At 45.7% G+C, this 12772-nt stretch overlaps 1 protein-coding gene across 1 annotated transcript in view; it reads left to right on the top strand.

Moving 5' to 3' along the window:
• Positions 1-268: 268 nt before the first annotated feature.
• The window catches only part of LOC311178177 (caspase-7-like), a gene marked incomplete at both ends in the record, with an annotated part of 28052 nt that continues 15548 nt past the window's right edge, over positions 269-12772 (top strand). The window contains 3 exons of the mRNA XM_084244552.1: positions 269-281; positions 704-801; positions 4703-4824. Coding sequence (XP_084100678.1) covers positions 269-281; positions 704-801; positions 4703-4824 — 233 coding nt within the window. The remainder of the gene's footprint in view (positions 282-703; positions 802-4702; positions 4825-12772) is intronic.

The raw sequence follows: 12772 nt of genomic DNA, 5'->3' as shown, positions 1-12772 counted from the left end.
GCAGAGCAGGTTTCTAGGATCAGGCAGACCAGACGGGTAAAGGAGGGTCCTGGAGCCCTCGGCGGCTTCCTCAGGCTTTTATTGAGCTTTACATGTAGCGCAGCAACAGGTGCACGCGGGCAGGGGTGCCGGGGCGCCAGGGGGCCGGTAGGCCCTCAAGACCCCGGCAAGTCTTCACTCTGGGCTTCTCTGGTGTTCTTTCTGCCCTTCTCTCTCCTGCCTCTCTCCTGCTTCTTTTTCTCTTGGTGACCATCTCAAAACTCCTCCCATGGCCCGCAGAGGTAAGTCAGTCGCATACAACGGTGTAACAACTGCAGGTGCCCATCAGGCAGGGTAATCCTGATGGTGGGAGGGCAGAAAAGCCTGAAAACCATTTACCCTGCACTGGAGGACTCTGCGGGGGTGAGGGAGGTGACTTTGGTGCAGAGCATGCCCAGGCCCCGGCTTGGCGCTCCCGGCCCTCCCTGTTGGGGTACCCCACGGGGACTCTTGACGTGGGGTCAAGAGTGGAAGTGGAAGTGGAAAAGGGCAGGCAGCCTTACAAAGCCCTTCTTGTGTTCAGCTTTACCATTTATGGGGCAGTAATGTCACTTGTCGAATCCATTCATCCAGGAAGTGAGCCCCAAGACTTTCCCTGCACCTCCTGCAGGGCTGTCTACAAGTGCCCTAACCTTTGCCTCCTGCAGGCTATTTCCTCCTCCAGGACTGAGCCTGTCCTCTGTATCAGGTAGCAGGGCCAATATTGGCACTGCAGCCCTCCGCCTAGTTCAGAGTCCACCCCTGCCCCTCGTTAGCGGTGTGGTAGGGTCTCTTATCTCTTTGAAGAAACGGAAGTTCCTCTTCCCCGAAATGCAGAGCACAGGCCCAGGGTCCAGGCAATGGCCAGGAGCATCGGGGGACCTGGACTTAAGTGCCCAGCAGAACCCCCTCCTCCTTCAAGTGCTACCTACAGTGGACAAGCCCACCTCCCCTGCTTCTGCCAGCTCCTTAGGGAGAATGTCTTTACGGCGCAGAAGAGAGCATTCAGGGGGCCTGTTGCCCACCCTTGCTGTCAAGTGTCACTTACGGTTGGCCACATCCCTGAAACCAACCAGCCAGCATTGGGGGTGGTTGGTTGAATCCCTGAATATGGAACCAATGAGTAGAAAAAAGTCCCTTAACAGTGAACCCCTCAATTCAAACGAGCGGTGTTCAAGAGTCAACTGTCCTTAAAATCCTAATGGAGGAAGAGTAATAATAATAATAACCGCTAACTGGGAGTGCCCTGCACTGTCAGCGCTTTATGTGTATCATGTATTAATTCATTTCAAGAGAAGATTGGTGTGTTTAACAATTGAAAGTGGTACCCCTTGAATGATTGCTTTTGGCAGCCCGAGTCTTACAAAAGGGGTGAGACAAGACAGTAGGGCCAGGTGTGCTCCGGGCAGGCCCAGCTAAGGTGGGCAGTGGGATGAGTGGCCTTAGGGGTCAAAGCCAAGTCTGCGGCTGATGAGGTGATTAGCCCTGGGACGTGTAGCCTTACAGATGTAAGAGGCAAGCCCCCCACGCTGACTTGTGCCAGACACCCACTCTGGCAGGCTGTTAGAGAGGATGCTTGCTGCTCCCTGATGATGTTCAGCAGCTACCCAGGAAGATGCTGTGGGCTTCGAACAGAAGATCCTTCTGCCCTCGTGTTTGAAAGGGAAGCTCCAGAAAGCCTGCCGCCACTGAGCTATAGAAATCAGCCTGCGTAGTTAAGTCCAGGGTGACAAGGAAGGAGGAAGAGTTCAAGCTGACTCCCTCCTTTGATGGCACTGGTCAGAGGTTCACTGAGCCCTGCCTCAGCTCAGCCTTCCACCTTTCTCAGCTCAGCAGCTTCCCTTTCTCCTATCACACCGAGTCTCCCCCTAATTCCTTGACAGCTCAGTCAAGTCCCCTGGTGTGGCCACTTGGTTTGTAGCCTGACATCAGTGACATCCTCTTTTCTGTCCCCCAAGGACACATGACCAGGTCCGCTTGTTCCCAGGTGTAGCCCCAACTCCTTCCATAGGGCTTCCAGCGTTAGACTTCCTGTACGTGTTCTTTGAATGAGCAAAGAGAAGTCTCCAGAATTATTCTCCATGGTCCCAATAATATTAAAGCAAATGATTGATTTTCTTAAGAGCCATTTTCCTAAACTCTTCCATTTCTTGTTTTTTTTAGCAGTCACCTTGTTTTATCATCATACATCCTAGATTCAGCCTTTAAGGTGAGTATTAGCAAAGGCTCAAGCCTTAAATTCTTCAGGTCAAAGGTAGTATCCTTTTCTGGTAAATTTACGTACTCTAACTTGTTAATTTTGAAAATATTTCTGTGCTTTGCTAATAACAATCCATGTTGAAAGTAACCAAGTCTATGTAAGGAGATGAAATAAAAGCTGGCAGGAGTCTTTTGCTTGCCAGGACTTATGCTGATCTCCTCTGAGATAGGGTTATCTCTGTTTTTGAGAAATATTTTGGGTTCTAATCTAAAAACTGCCCCCCAACACCAATATGCTGGTGGTGATGGTGGAGATTCATGATCTGTTGAGAAACAAGATGGCGCCTGACTTCTCATGGCCTTGTGCACATCTAGCTTCTGGATACTCCTCCCTCTCAGTTCTGTCCTCAGTATTCAGATCACACCGAAGGCAAGCTGGAAGGTCACAAGGGAACAGTGCTTTGTTCCCTTGGACACCTCCCCACATTGCATTCTTTCTTCCCACCTGGTGCTCTGGGGTACAGTATCTTCAGTCAGTCACATAGATGCTCTGTGAGCATATTAGGGTGCACACCCGCCTCTGCTCTCTGCATTTGCTCAGAGATGAGACCAGCAGAAATCAGAGTCTGAGAGATTTCCCTTTGGCTGAAGATGGTCTTTCCACGGGGAACTTGGGGCCTGCATTTAGGAGAAATGACGCTAGGACAGTTCTGCTTTTGAATAAGGGGGTCCTTTAGCTAATTCACTTCCCTAGGGTTGTTTGTTCCTCCCAGCTGTCTATTCAATTAATATTTACTTAGCAAGATACACTCACACCTTTGTGTTTGCATATGCAATAAATAGAATGCAGACAAAAGAGACAAATATAGGAATGTAAAGGGAATGGGGGAGGGCTGGTTACACCTCTGAGGAGGTGCCATTTAAAATTCTTGGCATTTCTAAAGATTAAGAATCTTTAGATTATCTGCCTGTGCAAAGATGGCATATCCAGCAAACATGGGTGGTAACTTTCAGGAAGAGAGAGCCATTAGCCCAGACAGAGGCTGAAATGGGCATAGTGTGCCCAGTGATACTAGGGAGCCAGGAAACTGAATTGGGTGATATAGTACAGGCAAGTAATGGGGTGCTTGTGCTGGCTTCAGATGCGAGTCCTGCTGTTGCTAGCTGTTTGACTTGGGACAAGTTACTTAACTTTTCTAGCCTTAGCTTCCTTATCTGTCAGAAGCCAGGGACATAGAACTGACCTAACAGCATTATTGAGAGTATTAAGTAAGATGGTGCTTATAAGACAATTAGCACAGTAAATAATAAATGTGCGTTTCTGTTATTTTATTTTTACTTTTTAGATCAGTAGTAGGTTGAGCAGGAGATTATGTGGACTGGTAGCCACTGTAGGTCAGGTTGTGGCACATCTTTTTTGTATAGGGCCAGATAGCAAATATTTTTTTTTAATATATTTTTTTTTATAGAGGCATGTTTTATTTATTTTATTTGTTTGTTTTTGTTTTTACATGCACTGGGTACAGTCAGAAGCGCGGGAGGGTGAGAGAATTCACCAGAGCCAGAGCGGGGAGCAGAGCAGGCAGAAGGACCGAAGTACACTGCTGAGGGGAGCAGCGGGCGGCAGGAGAGGTCTGTGCACCATGTGGGACCCTCCTCCGGTGGCCGGGGAGCAGCCGGGGATCGAACCGGCGCCACAGAGGCCGCGGGCAGCTTCGCAACCCAGCGCTCAACCGCTGCGCCACCGGGGAGGCCCCAGATAGCAAATATTTTAAGCTTTGTGGGCCCTGTGGTCTTTGTCACAATTACTGAACTCCACTGGGACAGGAAAGCGGTCATGGACAATTGTAAATGAACAGATTTGCAGTGTTCCAATAAAACTTTATTTATAAAAACTTGGTGGGCCATAATTTGCCAGCTCCCATAGGAGACAATGCAGGGGCTTCAAACCCAAGGAGATGGGATTAGTGCTGAACTTTTAGACAATAGAGATCTCGTGAAGATTCTCGAAGATTCAGGAATACAGACCTCCATCTGCCAGCTAGGAAAATAGTTTGGGGTAGAGCCATATCAAATCATCTGAAACAGAAAGACAGCTTTATTAAGCCCTGGGTTGCTGCTGGTTTTGTACTTGTTTTGAGTGGTGTCAGGCCAAGGATAAGCAGGAACTTAGGGGAAGGTTCTTGTTGCAGACGTAGATAGACCTTCACACTCTCTCGTTCCCCGTAAATATCTACAAGACTGAGAATGCTGGATGAGAAGCTCCCTGAGGGCAAGGAATTGGCTTACTTTGCTGCTGGATGCCCAGTCTACAGACTGACGCCTGAAATAGTGTGGACATGCAAGCATTTGGTGAATTGGTGGTGCAGCAGCCCTGGAGCCAAAATATGCAAGACTGCTCATCCTTAGGCTTAATTAAATAAAAATAACCTGAGGCCACTGATGCCCTCGGTGCCAGTTTTCAGGTTTGTTTCCCTCTCTCCAGATGTCAGACGATGACAACCCAACTGTGGTGGAAGAGGAGTTTGAGGAGCCTGAGGATTTAGCAGCTAATGATGACGTTGATGCTAAGCCCGACCGGTCCTCATTCATCTCGTCAGTGTTCAAGTAAGTTTCCTGCCATCCAGTGGGACATAGGGTCACGCAGGCTGCCATGCCTCTGCAGTTTCCACCCACCCTCCCGAGAGCAGCATTCAGGGAAGGAGGTTTGTGCTGCAGAGGTCGGTTTGCAGAGTCCTGCTCTGGTCTGTGACAACTTTAGGGGCCTGGGGCAAGTCTTGGTGAGGGGGATTCCCCAGCTATGAGCATGTCCTACTAGGCACTTGTGCATCTGCTTGTCAGCTGCCCAGAACTGAGGCACAGTCCGTGTTAGAGGCAGTAAGCAGGCACCCTAGTGGTGAGCAGCTCAGGTGCGCTCAGAGGCACTCCATAGAAGTGGGGAGCAGCCTGTGTACTGAGCCCCACTTGTTCCTTTCTTGAGTTCCCTTGTGAAAGTTTTCCATTTAATAATAATCAATTCACTTAACAAATTCTTGTAAGACCAGCACAGTGTTGCACTTAGTCCTCTTAATCCCAGAACATGGTTCAGTTATTTATCAGTTAGTAGATAGGAAAACTGAGGCACTCAGGGGTTTAATAACTTACCTTTCTGATGACAGTAAATGAGTAGTAGAGTTGAAGTTACAGCCCAGACAGTTCCAGACTGCTCTCTAATGTCCCTGCTGTGTCCTTTTCACTTAGAAGCAGGGCTACAGGGACGTGGAGGAGTCTCTTACCTCCCCTTAAACTTGATCACGGAGGGGTGGTGAGCAGTGGTTTCTCTCAAGAGGCAGGAGCTGTCCTGTGGATCAGAAGTATTTCCCACCAGAGAAAGACATTGAGGGGGATAAGGCTGAGGTTAGCCGGGCTCCCATAAGCCGGTGATAAGGGGAGCCTGACTCCCTGCTACCCCAAAGAGCACCTTGGTTCATGTCATCTCAGGCAGGACTTGGAAAAGTAGGACACCCCAGCATCCTGGACTCCAGTTGCAATGGCTTTGGTTGCTATGTTGGCTCAAGAATTCCGGACAAAATGACCAGAAGTTGCAGCTCCAGCTCCCTAAGGCTTTCCAGCCCCGGAGGTCACTAACCTACTGCCCAGGGCAAGGCTCTTAGAGCAGAGGCCGTCACGTGTTTTGCTCACATACCCCCAAAATAATGTCATGTGTGCCTTGTACATTTTCAGGCAACATAAAGTTCTTGTCAAAATGATTACAAAGGATCTAATAATATTTTGATTTTTCCAACTCTGAGTATTTGAGTTAACCAGATTGTCTCTAAGTGAAAAAGAAACAGGAATCATTTGACAGTCATTTCATAAGTCTTAGTAAAACCTGAGGGTGTGCTTACCAGAAATTCTGAAAATGAATGGCAGGTCATCAATATTGATATATGAAAATCATCCCCGTAATTGAACACAGTGGAATGCAAATCCGTGGTAATTCTATAACCACCTTTAGCTGGAATTTAAGTGGTTTCATTTTTCCTCTAAACTTTTTTCATTCTCTTTCCGCCCCCACTACATTTTATTCTAATGCAATAGATTTATCTTCCCATATATTTTGTATTGATTGCTTCATCATATATCTCTGTCACATATATGTAGGTATGCATGTGTATGTATGTATAAATTTTAATCATGAGTAAAGACATTTCTCCTACACTGTTATTTATAATTTTTCCTAGGCTAAGTTACTATTTCACCTATTATAAATTTACACTTGATTGAAACATGTTGATAAATCATTACTATTTTCAAATCATTACTCATCAAAATAATTAAGTAGAAATTGCATTAAAATAACTATAATTGAGAGGGTGGGCTCTCATAAGCTACTTTAGGATTAAAAAGACAAATCATACTTTTTTGTTAGAATGAGAAAGAGTTTGGTAGCACCTCTTGCTCCTAATTTTCATTTTCAGAGAGAGAAGGCTGAGAAACCATGAATAAAATACATGGAACAGCAGGAGTTTTCTTAGAATAATGTCATTGTTTGAATTCCTTTTCATTTCTGCACCAAAAATGACAACTCCAGTAGGTTCTTCTTCTATTATATCAAAAATAAAGACTTTGAAATTATCTATTTACAAAAGGAAGTATTACTCAGCCCTTTGAGACATTTACTTTCTCAGTTTCTGGGAAATGTACCAAAAAGTATTTGTGAAAATTTCTCAGACCACTGCTACTTAAATCTATTCCTCTTTTACTTAGGGGCAATTTATTTAACACAAAATACTCCAACAGATAAGATAATTAAAATGGCATTAATAAATACTTTTTGATATACTTTTTTGGGTCAATTCTTTTAAACTATATGCTTTTAAAAATACGTTTTGTTAATACCTGGGAGATGCAAATGTAGCTAATTCACTTATGAGAAAAGTCTGCTATGTGATGGAGCTAACAAACCAGTCCTTCCTGTCAAACCAGTCAGTCATGGAAGGCTTGCTCTCTGTCAGTAAAGGCCTGATAGCATTTTTTAGATCACTAAGTATGTAACTAGGCATCCCTGTGACAGCTGTCTTTTTTTCTGAATTTTAATTCTTGGATGAATGAAAGGCATTCTAATTTTAGGGTGGATGAATAGATGGGTGGATGGAGGGATGGATGGAGGATGCATAAATGGACGGTTGGATAGATGGCTGGATGGAGGATGGATGGATGGATGGATGGATGGATGGATGGATGGATGAATGGATGGATGGAGGAAGGATGCATGGATGGATGGGTGGATGGAAGGATGGATGAATAGAATTCTAATTCTTGAATGGATAGATGGAGAGGAAGGAAAAGAAGCAGGAAGGAAAGGAACACAGAGCCCAGCCCTGTATCTTCCTTCTTAAATCAGTGTTTGTTTTGTGCTCATGGGGCTCTCCCACAATAGCAAGTTGCCTTTGGGAATAAACAAGGTGAAAGAGACAGTCATTGCAAAAGCCATACCCCTCCAGTCAAGTCTGCAAGGCACATATTTTTTCAAAATGTCACTTGAAACAGCTCAGGTGGCCCTAGATAGCCTCATTTCTTTTTTGTTTGTTTGTTTGTTGTTTTTAAAAGATTTATTTATTTATACATTCAAGAACTGGGGTGCAGGTCAGAGGTGCAAGGGATGAGAGGATTCACCAGAGACAGTGGGGAACAGAACAGTTGGATTGACTGAAATACACTGTTAAGGGGAGCAGTGGGTGAGCCAGGAGAGGTCTGCTGCACTGTGTGGGCAGCTCCCTGCCGGGGATCGAACTCATGCTGCAGTGGCTCTGGATAGCTTCATAGGTTGTGTCTTAACCCCTTGCACCACCAGGGAGGCCTGATAGCCTCATTTCTAATGCCGTCCTTCTCCCTTACCTCATATGAGCAGACACACTCCAGACTGTCTGGTCAAGGGAACTCGTGATAGTGATACTGGAATCATCCCTCAGGTTGCAAACATCGGCTAAGGTTCCGGTGAAGTCTGCCCCGCTGTCATGCAGTGGGAAATTGGAGCCTGGGAAAGGGGATGTGGTCTCTCAGGCAGACTGGTTTTAGGAAAATTTTGTCATTGAGGGTTTGGTCATTTATTCCTTTAAAACAATGTCTTTAACAACCCTGGGACACAGTATCTTGCTTGAAGGCCTCTGCCCCAAAGTCCCGTCATTTTGTCAACATTGTGGTCTGGGATGTGGGGTTTCTTTTTCTGCCTTAATTCTTAGGAAAGGTAAATAAACCTGGATAATCTTTTATATTCTGGCCCATTTTGCCCTTTTAATAGCATGGCTGATGTTGACGTCCAAGTTTTATATTACCAAAATAAACAGAAAGTACCCATGATAAATATGAAATGATTAAATATTTTATATTATATATTTTATATTAAATTTTTTATATTTCATTTATATTAAATATAAAATGATTCCATTTTCTATGCTGCCTATTGTAATAACATGAACTGTAAGCCATGATTGTTGATTATTAAATGATAGTGAGCAACAATAAATGGTAATTCATGTCTATTCTTCCAGATTGCGAAATGTTAGTTGCTTGTTTTCTCTGCCATCACTAGGCATCTGACTGCCCAACTGTTAGATGGTTCACTGACCACCTACCTGGGAGACCGTCAAATCACATAAAATTCAATCAGGATTTGTGACTACCCATAAAATTTAGGTTTTTCATTCCTCTTTTAAAAACTTCAGTAAAATGGAAGGTTCCTTTTACTAGAGTATCACCAATTTTCAATTAGAGATGCCGTTTTTGGTCACTAATGTATTATTTCATTCCTATGTTAGGTATTTAATGAGCAGCAGAGATTGTCTTTTGTACTGAGCCCTCCACTTGGAATGAAACTGCATTCATCTGCCTCTCCCAAGCTCTCAGCCACTTCTCTGTTGTTACCTTTATGGGCCAGGTTCTGAGTTAGGCCCTCAGGCTGCAGCGGGAACCAGATTGATGAGTCATAGTGGGCCCGGCCCCAAGAGCTTACCTTCTGGTAGGGAAGGCAGGCAGGCAGTCATGGGGCAGGTGACAGAGGTGTGATGGCAGAGATGGGGGAGTGAACAGGGTCGGACTTTCCAAGATCTTGTTTGCAGGTCACACTGAAGGGCTTGTCATTGACCCTGAGGACAGGGAAGTCAGTAGTTCATGCAATAGAATGACTTGATCAGCTCTACCTGCAAAAACAAAACATAAACCCCTGAGTTGCAGTGAGGAGGAAAACTCAGGAAGAAGGCCTTTAGGGGCAGGGAGTGAATTAGGGACCCATTGTGCAACCATCCCAGACCCAACAGGTTCATTGTTGATTGGGGCACACAAAGAGAATCCTGGAGCCCTCCGTAGATTTGACAGATCTTTGCTGCTGAATCAGGCGCCTAGACTCACAGGCAGAGCACCAGGCAAGGAGGCAGCAAGGTAGCCCTAGCCCCTGAGAATCTCCCCTTTCATCCCTGCTTCTCAACCCAGGTGTCTGTATTTACATATGTGCACACCTGGTGCTTTCTGGCTTCTGGCTGGGCGTCCCTTACCATAGGTGAGCATGCTCCATGCTGTCTGCTCCTCTTCCCCTGCAAACCCTCTGCTGGACCCACTGACTCTGGGTGCCTCCAAGGCATCTCCAGATTCCTTGGCTTGTTTGCCTCCCGGCCACGAGGTGGCAGGACAGCATTGTTTTATGTCCATTTCCTAAGACCCTGAGCAATGCAGATTGTTCTTTAATTTACTTTTGTTTAAAAAAAAAAAATATTGAAATATTTCCTGATTATTAAAGAACACCGGTAAAACACAGAAAAATCACAGAGAAAAAATATTCAAGATATCTATTTGAAATTAGAGCAACATTTGTCATTTTAAAGAAAATGACTTAAAGAAAGTAAGTATGGAAATAGTAGAACAGTTGGTGGGATGAGACCAGGTGTCCTTTGTGAATTTGAGGAGGGATCCTTCTTTATGTAAAGGTAACCGTAGCACCTGGCATAGGAAACCTGCCCTCCAAGTTACTAACATGGCCCCTCCCTGGATATAAACTCAGACTCTTATTGAACATACAGGCACAGCTACAGAAAACAGCTATTTGTTGAGCTGTGGGGTACAGACGTAACTGTGGGAGGTCGGGAGAGGAAAGAATGATGAAGCCAGGCTGGACTCCAGCCAGAACCCGAGTTCTCAGAGAAAAGGCTTCAGGGCATGAAGAGGTGTGGCTGCCAGCGCCCAGGCCTCATGGGAATGCCGGGAAGGTGGGCGGAAGCCCTTGGGTGGGGTGAGGGGGGTCTGGCTAGGTCCACCTGCCGCCAGGAGGGTGCTCTCTCCCAGGGACACTTCAGCTGTGGAATCAGAGCCTCTTTTCTCAACTCTGCTCAAGGAAGTAAACTCAAAGTAGCAAAGACACTCCAAACCCAAGTTTCTCCAGATCCATGATGGAGTCCTGGCCTGCGAACAGCCCTGCGTGTCCCGCAGAGACACTTGTTTATCCTTTTGGTTCCTGAGTGGAAAGGAACAGAGGTTCATTTTCAAAATGGACAAACTCCCTGTTTTCGAGGGCACTAGGTCTGGTCGCATGGGCTTTCTCCTGTGTATCATCTGTCCCAGCCCTTGACCTGCCTGCGAGTTTCATAAATGCCGCTTGGTTATGCTTCTTTCTTCTGGATGAAACTCGTAGGGTTTCCCGACCAGCAGAGAATCTAGGTAAGCAGGTCCCTATGAAAAAGTGAGTTCTTTGTGTAATTATAGAAAGGCCCAGGCCTGCCTTTTGTGGTTTTGTGGGGGTGGGAATCAGAAGCAGCAGTGCTTTGGAATTGGAAAAAAGCAAACAAGCAGACCTTGACCACCACCCCCACCACCCCCCAGAGTATCTTCCAAATGAAGGGAAAGCTGTTCTCTCACACCTGTTGATTGAAAGGAGCCAGGTCTGGGTCCCCGGGGTGGCGGGGGGAACAACAAGCATCAGAACACATCCAGGCCACTGACTTTGAGTGGAGGAGTCTGCGCATTCATCCCTATTCCGTGACGCTCGTCACCCGCATTGTCTATGAAGAATCATAAAAATGAGATGCTGCACTTGAAGCAGTGACGAGCCCCCTTAAAACAGTAGCCCTGGGGAGTGGAGAGCCCTAGGTCTGATCCTGACCTCGGGGCTCCCTCCCCTGTGGAGTCCTGCAGCTGGTACCTGACATTTTGGAGTCTTTCCTCCATGGAATAATGGGGATTCCTGTCCACTTGGTCGTGAATGAAATAAAATAATTGTGAATTTATTGAACTGCCTGATGAGAAAGAAATCATACAGATATCATAATAGAGCCCTAATGGCAGAACTGAAGACTCCTTCGAAGGTAATTTGTCCACCCACTGTCTCATACAAATCTTTTTTGAACATCAACAGGGAGTTATTTTTCAGGAGTTGATGAGAAAGGGTAGTGCTAGAGCATTTGTGTTGCCAAAAAAAAAGTATTTTTATCCAGTTCCTTTCCACAATGATCAAGGAAAGTAAGACCAGAGAGGTAAAGTACTCTACCCACAGTCCCCCAGCAGGACCTGGACCAACTTGGTGTCTTTTTTTTTTTTTTAAAGATTTATTTATTTATGCATACAAGAACTGGGGTACACCAACTAGGTGTCTTTTCCATCCAGGACCACTGCAACTGTTCAACAAGCTGTCCAGCCACATTAATCTACCCGCAGAGCGGGCTTTTTCCTTTGACCAAATGGATCAGCCAATTTAATCCTTTTTGCTCCGTTTCTGCTTCTTTTCACCTATCCCAACCAGGCTGGCAGGGAGCTTCCTGATAAAAAAGGGCCAAGTGCACATTTCAGGAGCAGTTAGCCATCCCTAAACTGTGCTCCCAGGGTCTGGAAACCCTGGTGCTGTTGCTTCTTCATGTAAAGAAAACCTTCAGTTATTTTAAGCTCCAGTGTTTCTAGTAGGAAGGAAAAAATAAGCTTGAAGGTTAAAAGAATCGTGAGGAGGAGAGGCCGACAATCAGGTTTCCATAGTAGCATGTTTTAAAATGCTATTACTATAGAAAAATCAAGTCTAGTTGTAGAAAAGTACAGTGGCCAGAGGGCCTGTCTCTTCTTTGGAACATGTGGTCACAGGTGAAGAATGTGCAGGGGGCGTGTGTGGGTCACCTGACCAGGTGAGCAGGGCTCTGGGCCTGGCAAGTGTCTGCGAGTGTGTGAGCAGCTGAGCTGAATGTGAAAAAGATGGATGAGGTGGTCTCCTAAGAATGCGGACCCACGTCTCTTAACTGTTCTGAATCCTGGGGCCCGCAGCGTCATACCAACATCACATGTCTTCCGTTTGGTTTTTAGGTCATTTAAAGAGAATCCAGTCCTTTATTTTGCCTGATTTTTTTTTCAGTCATTTATCAAGTTTTATTATTAGAGGTCTTTCCATTCCTTTCTTTAGGGGGGAGAGAAGAAAATGTATAGGTTGACACATAGCAGGGAAGGGGATCTTCTCCTTAGGCTTTTGTGAGCTGACTTTTTTTCTCAGTCTAAAGGATTTTTGCAAACCGAGTTTCAGAGAAATGTGCAGGGTCAGTTTCCTGTCCCA

The sequence above is a fragment of the Talpa europaea genome, assembly GCF_964194135.1.
Source record: "Talpa europaea genome assembly, chromosome: 10".
In the NCBI taxonomy this organism is placed as follows: domain Eukaryota; kingdom Metazoa; phylum Chordata; class Mammalia; order Eulipotyphla; family Talpidae; genus Talpa; species Talpa europaea.
The sequence above is the reverse complement of the archived record's forward strand: the minus strand, read 5'-3'. Positions and strand labels throughout refer to the sequence as shown.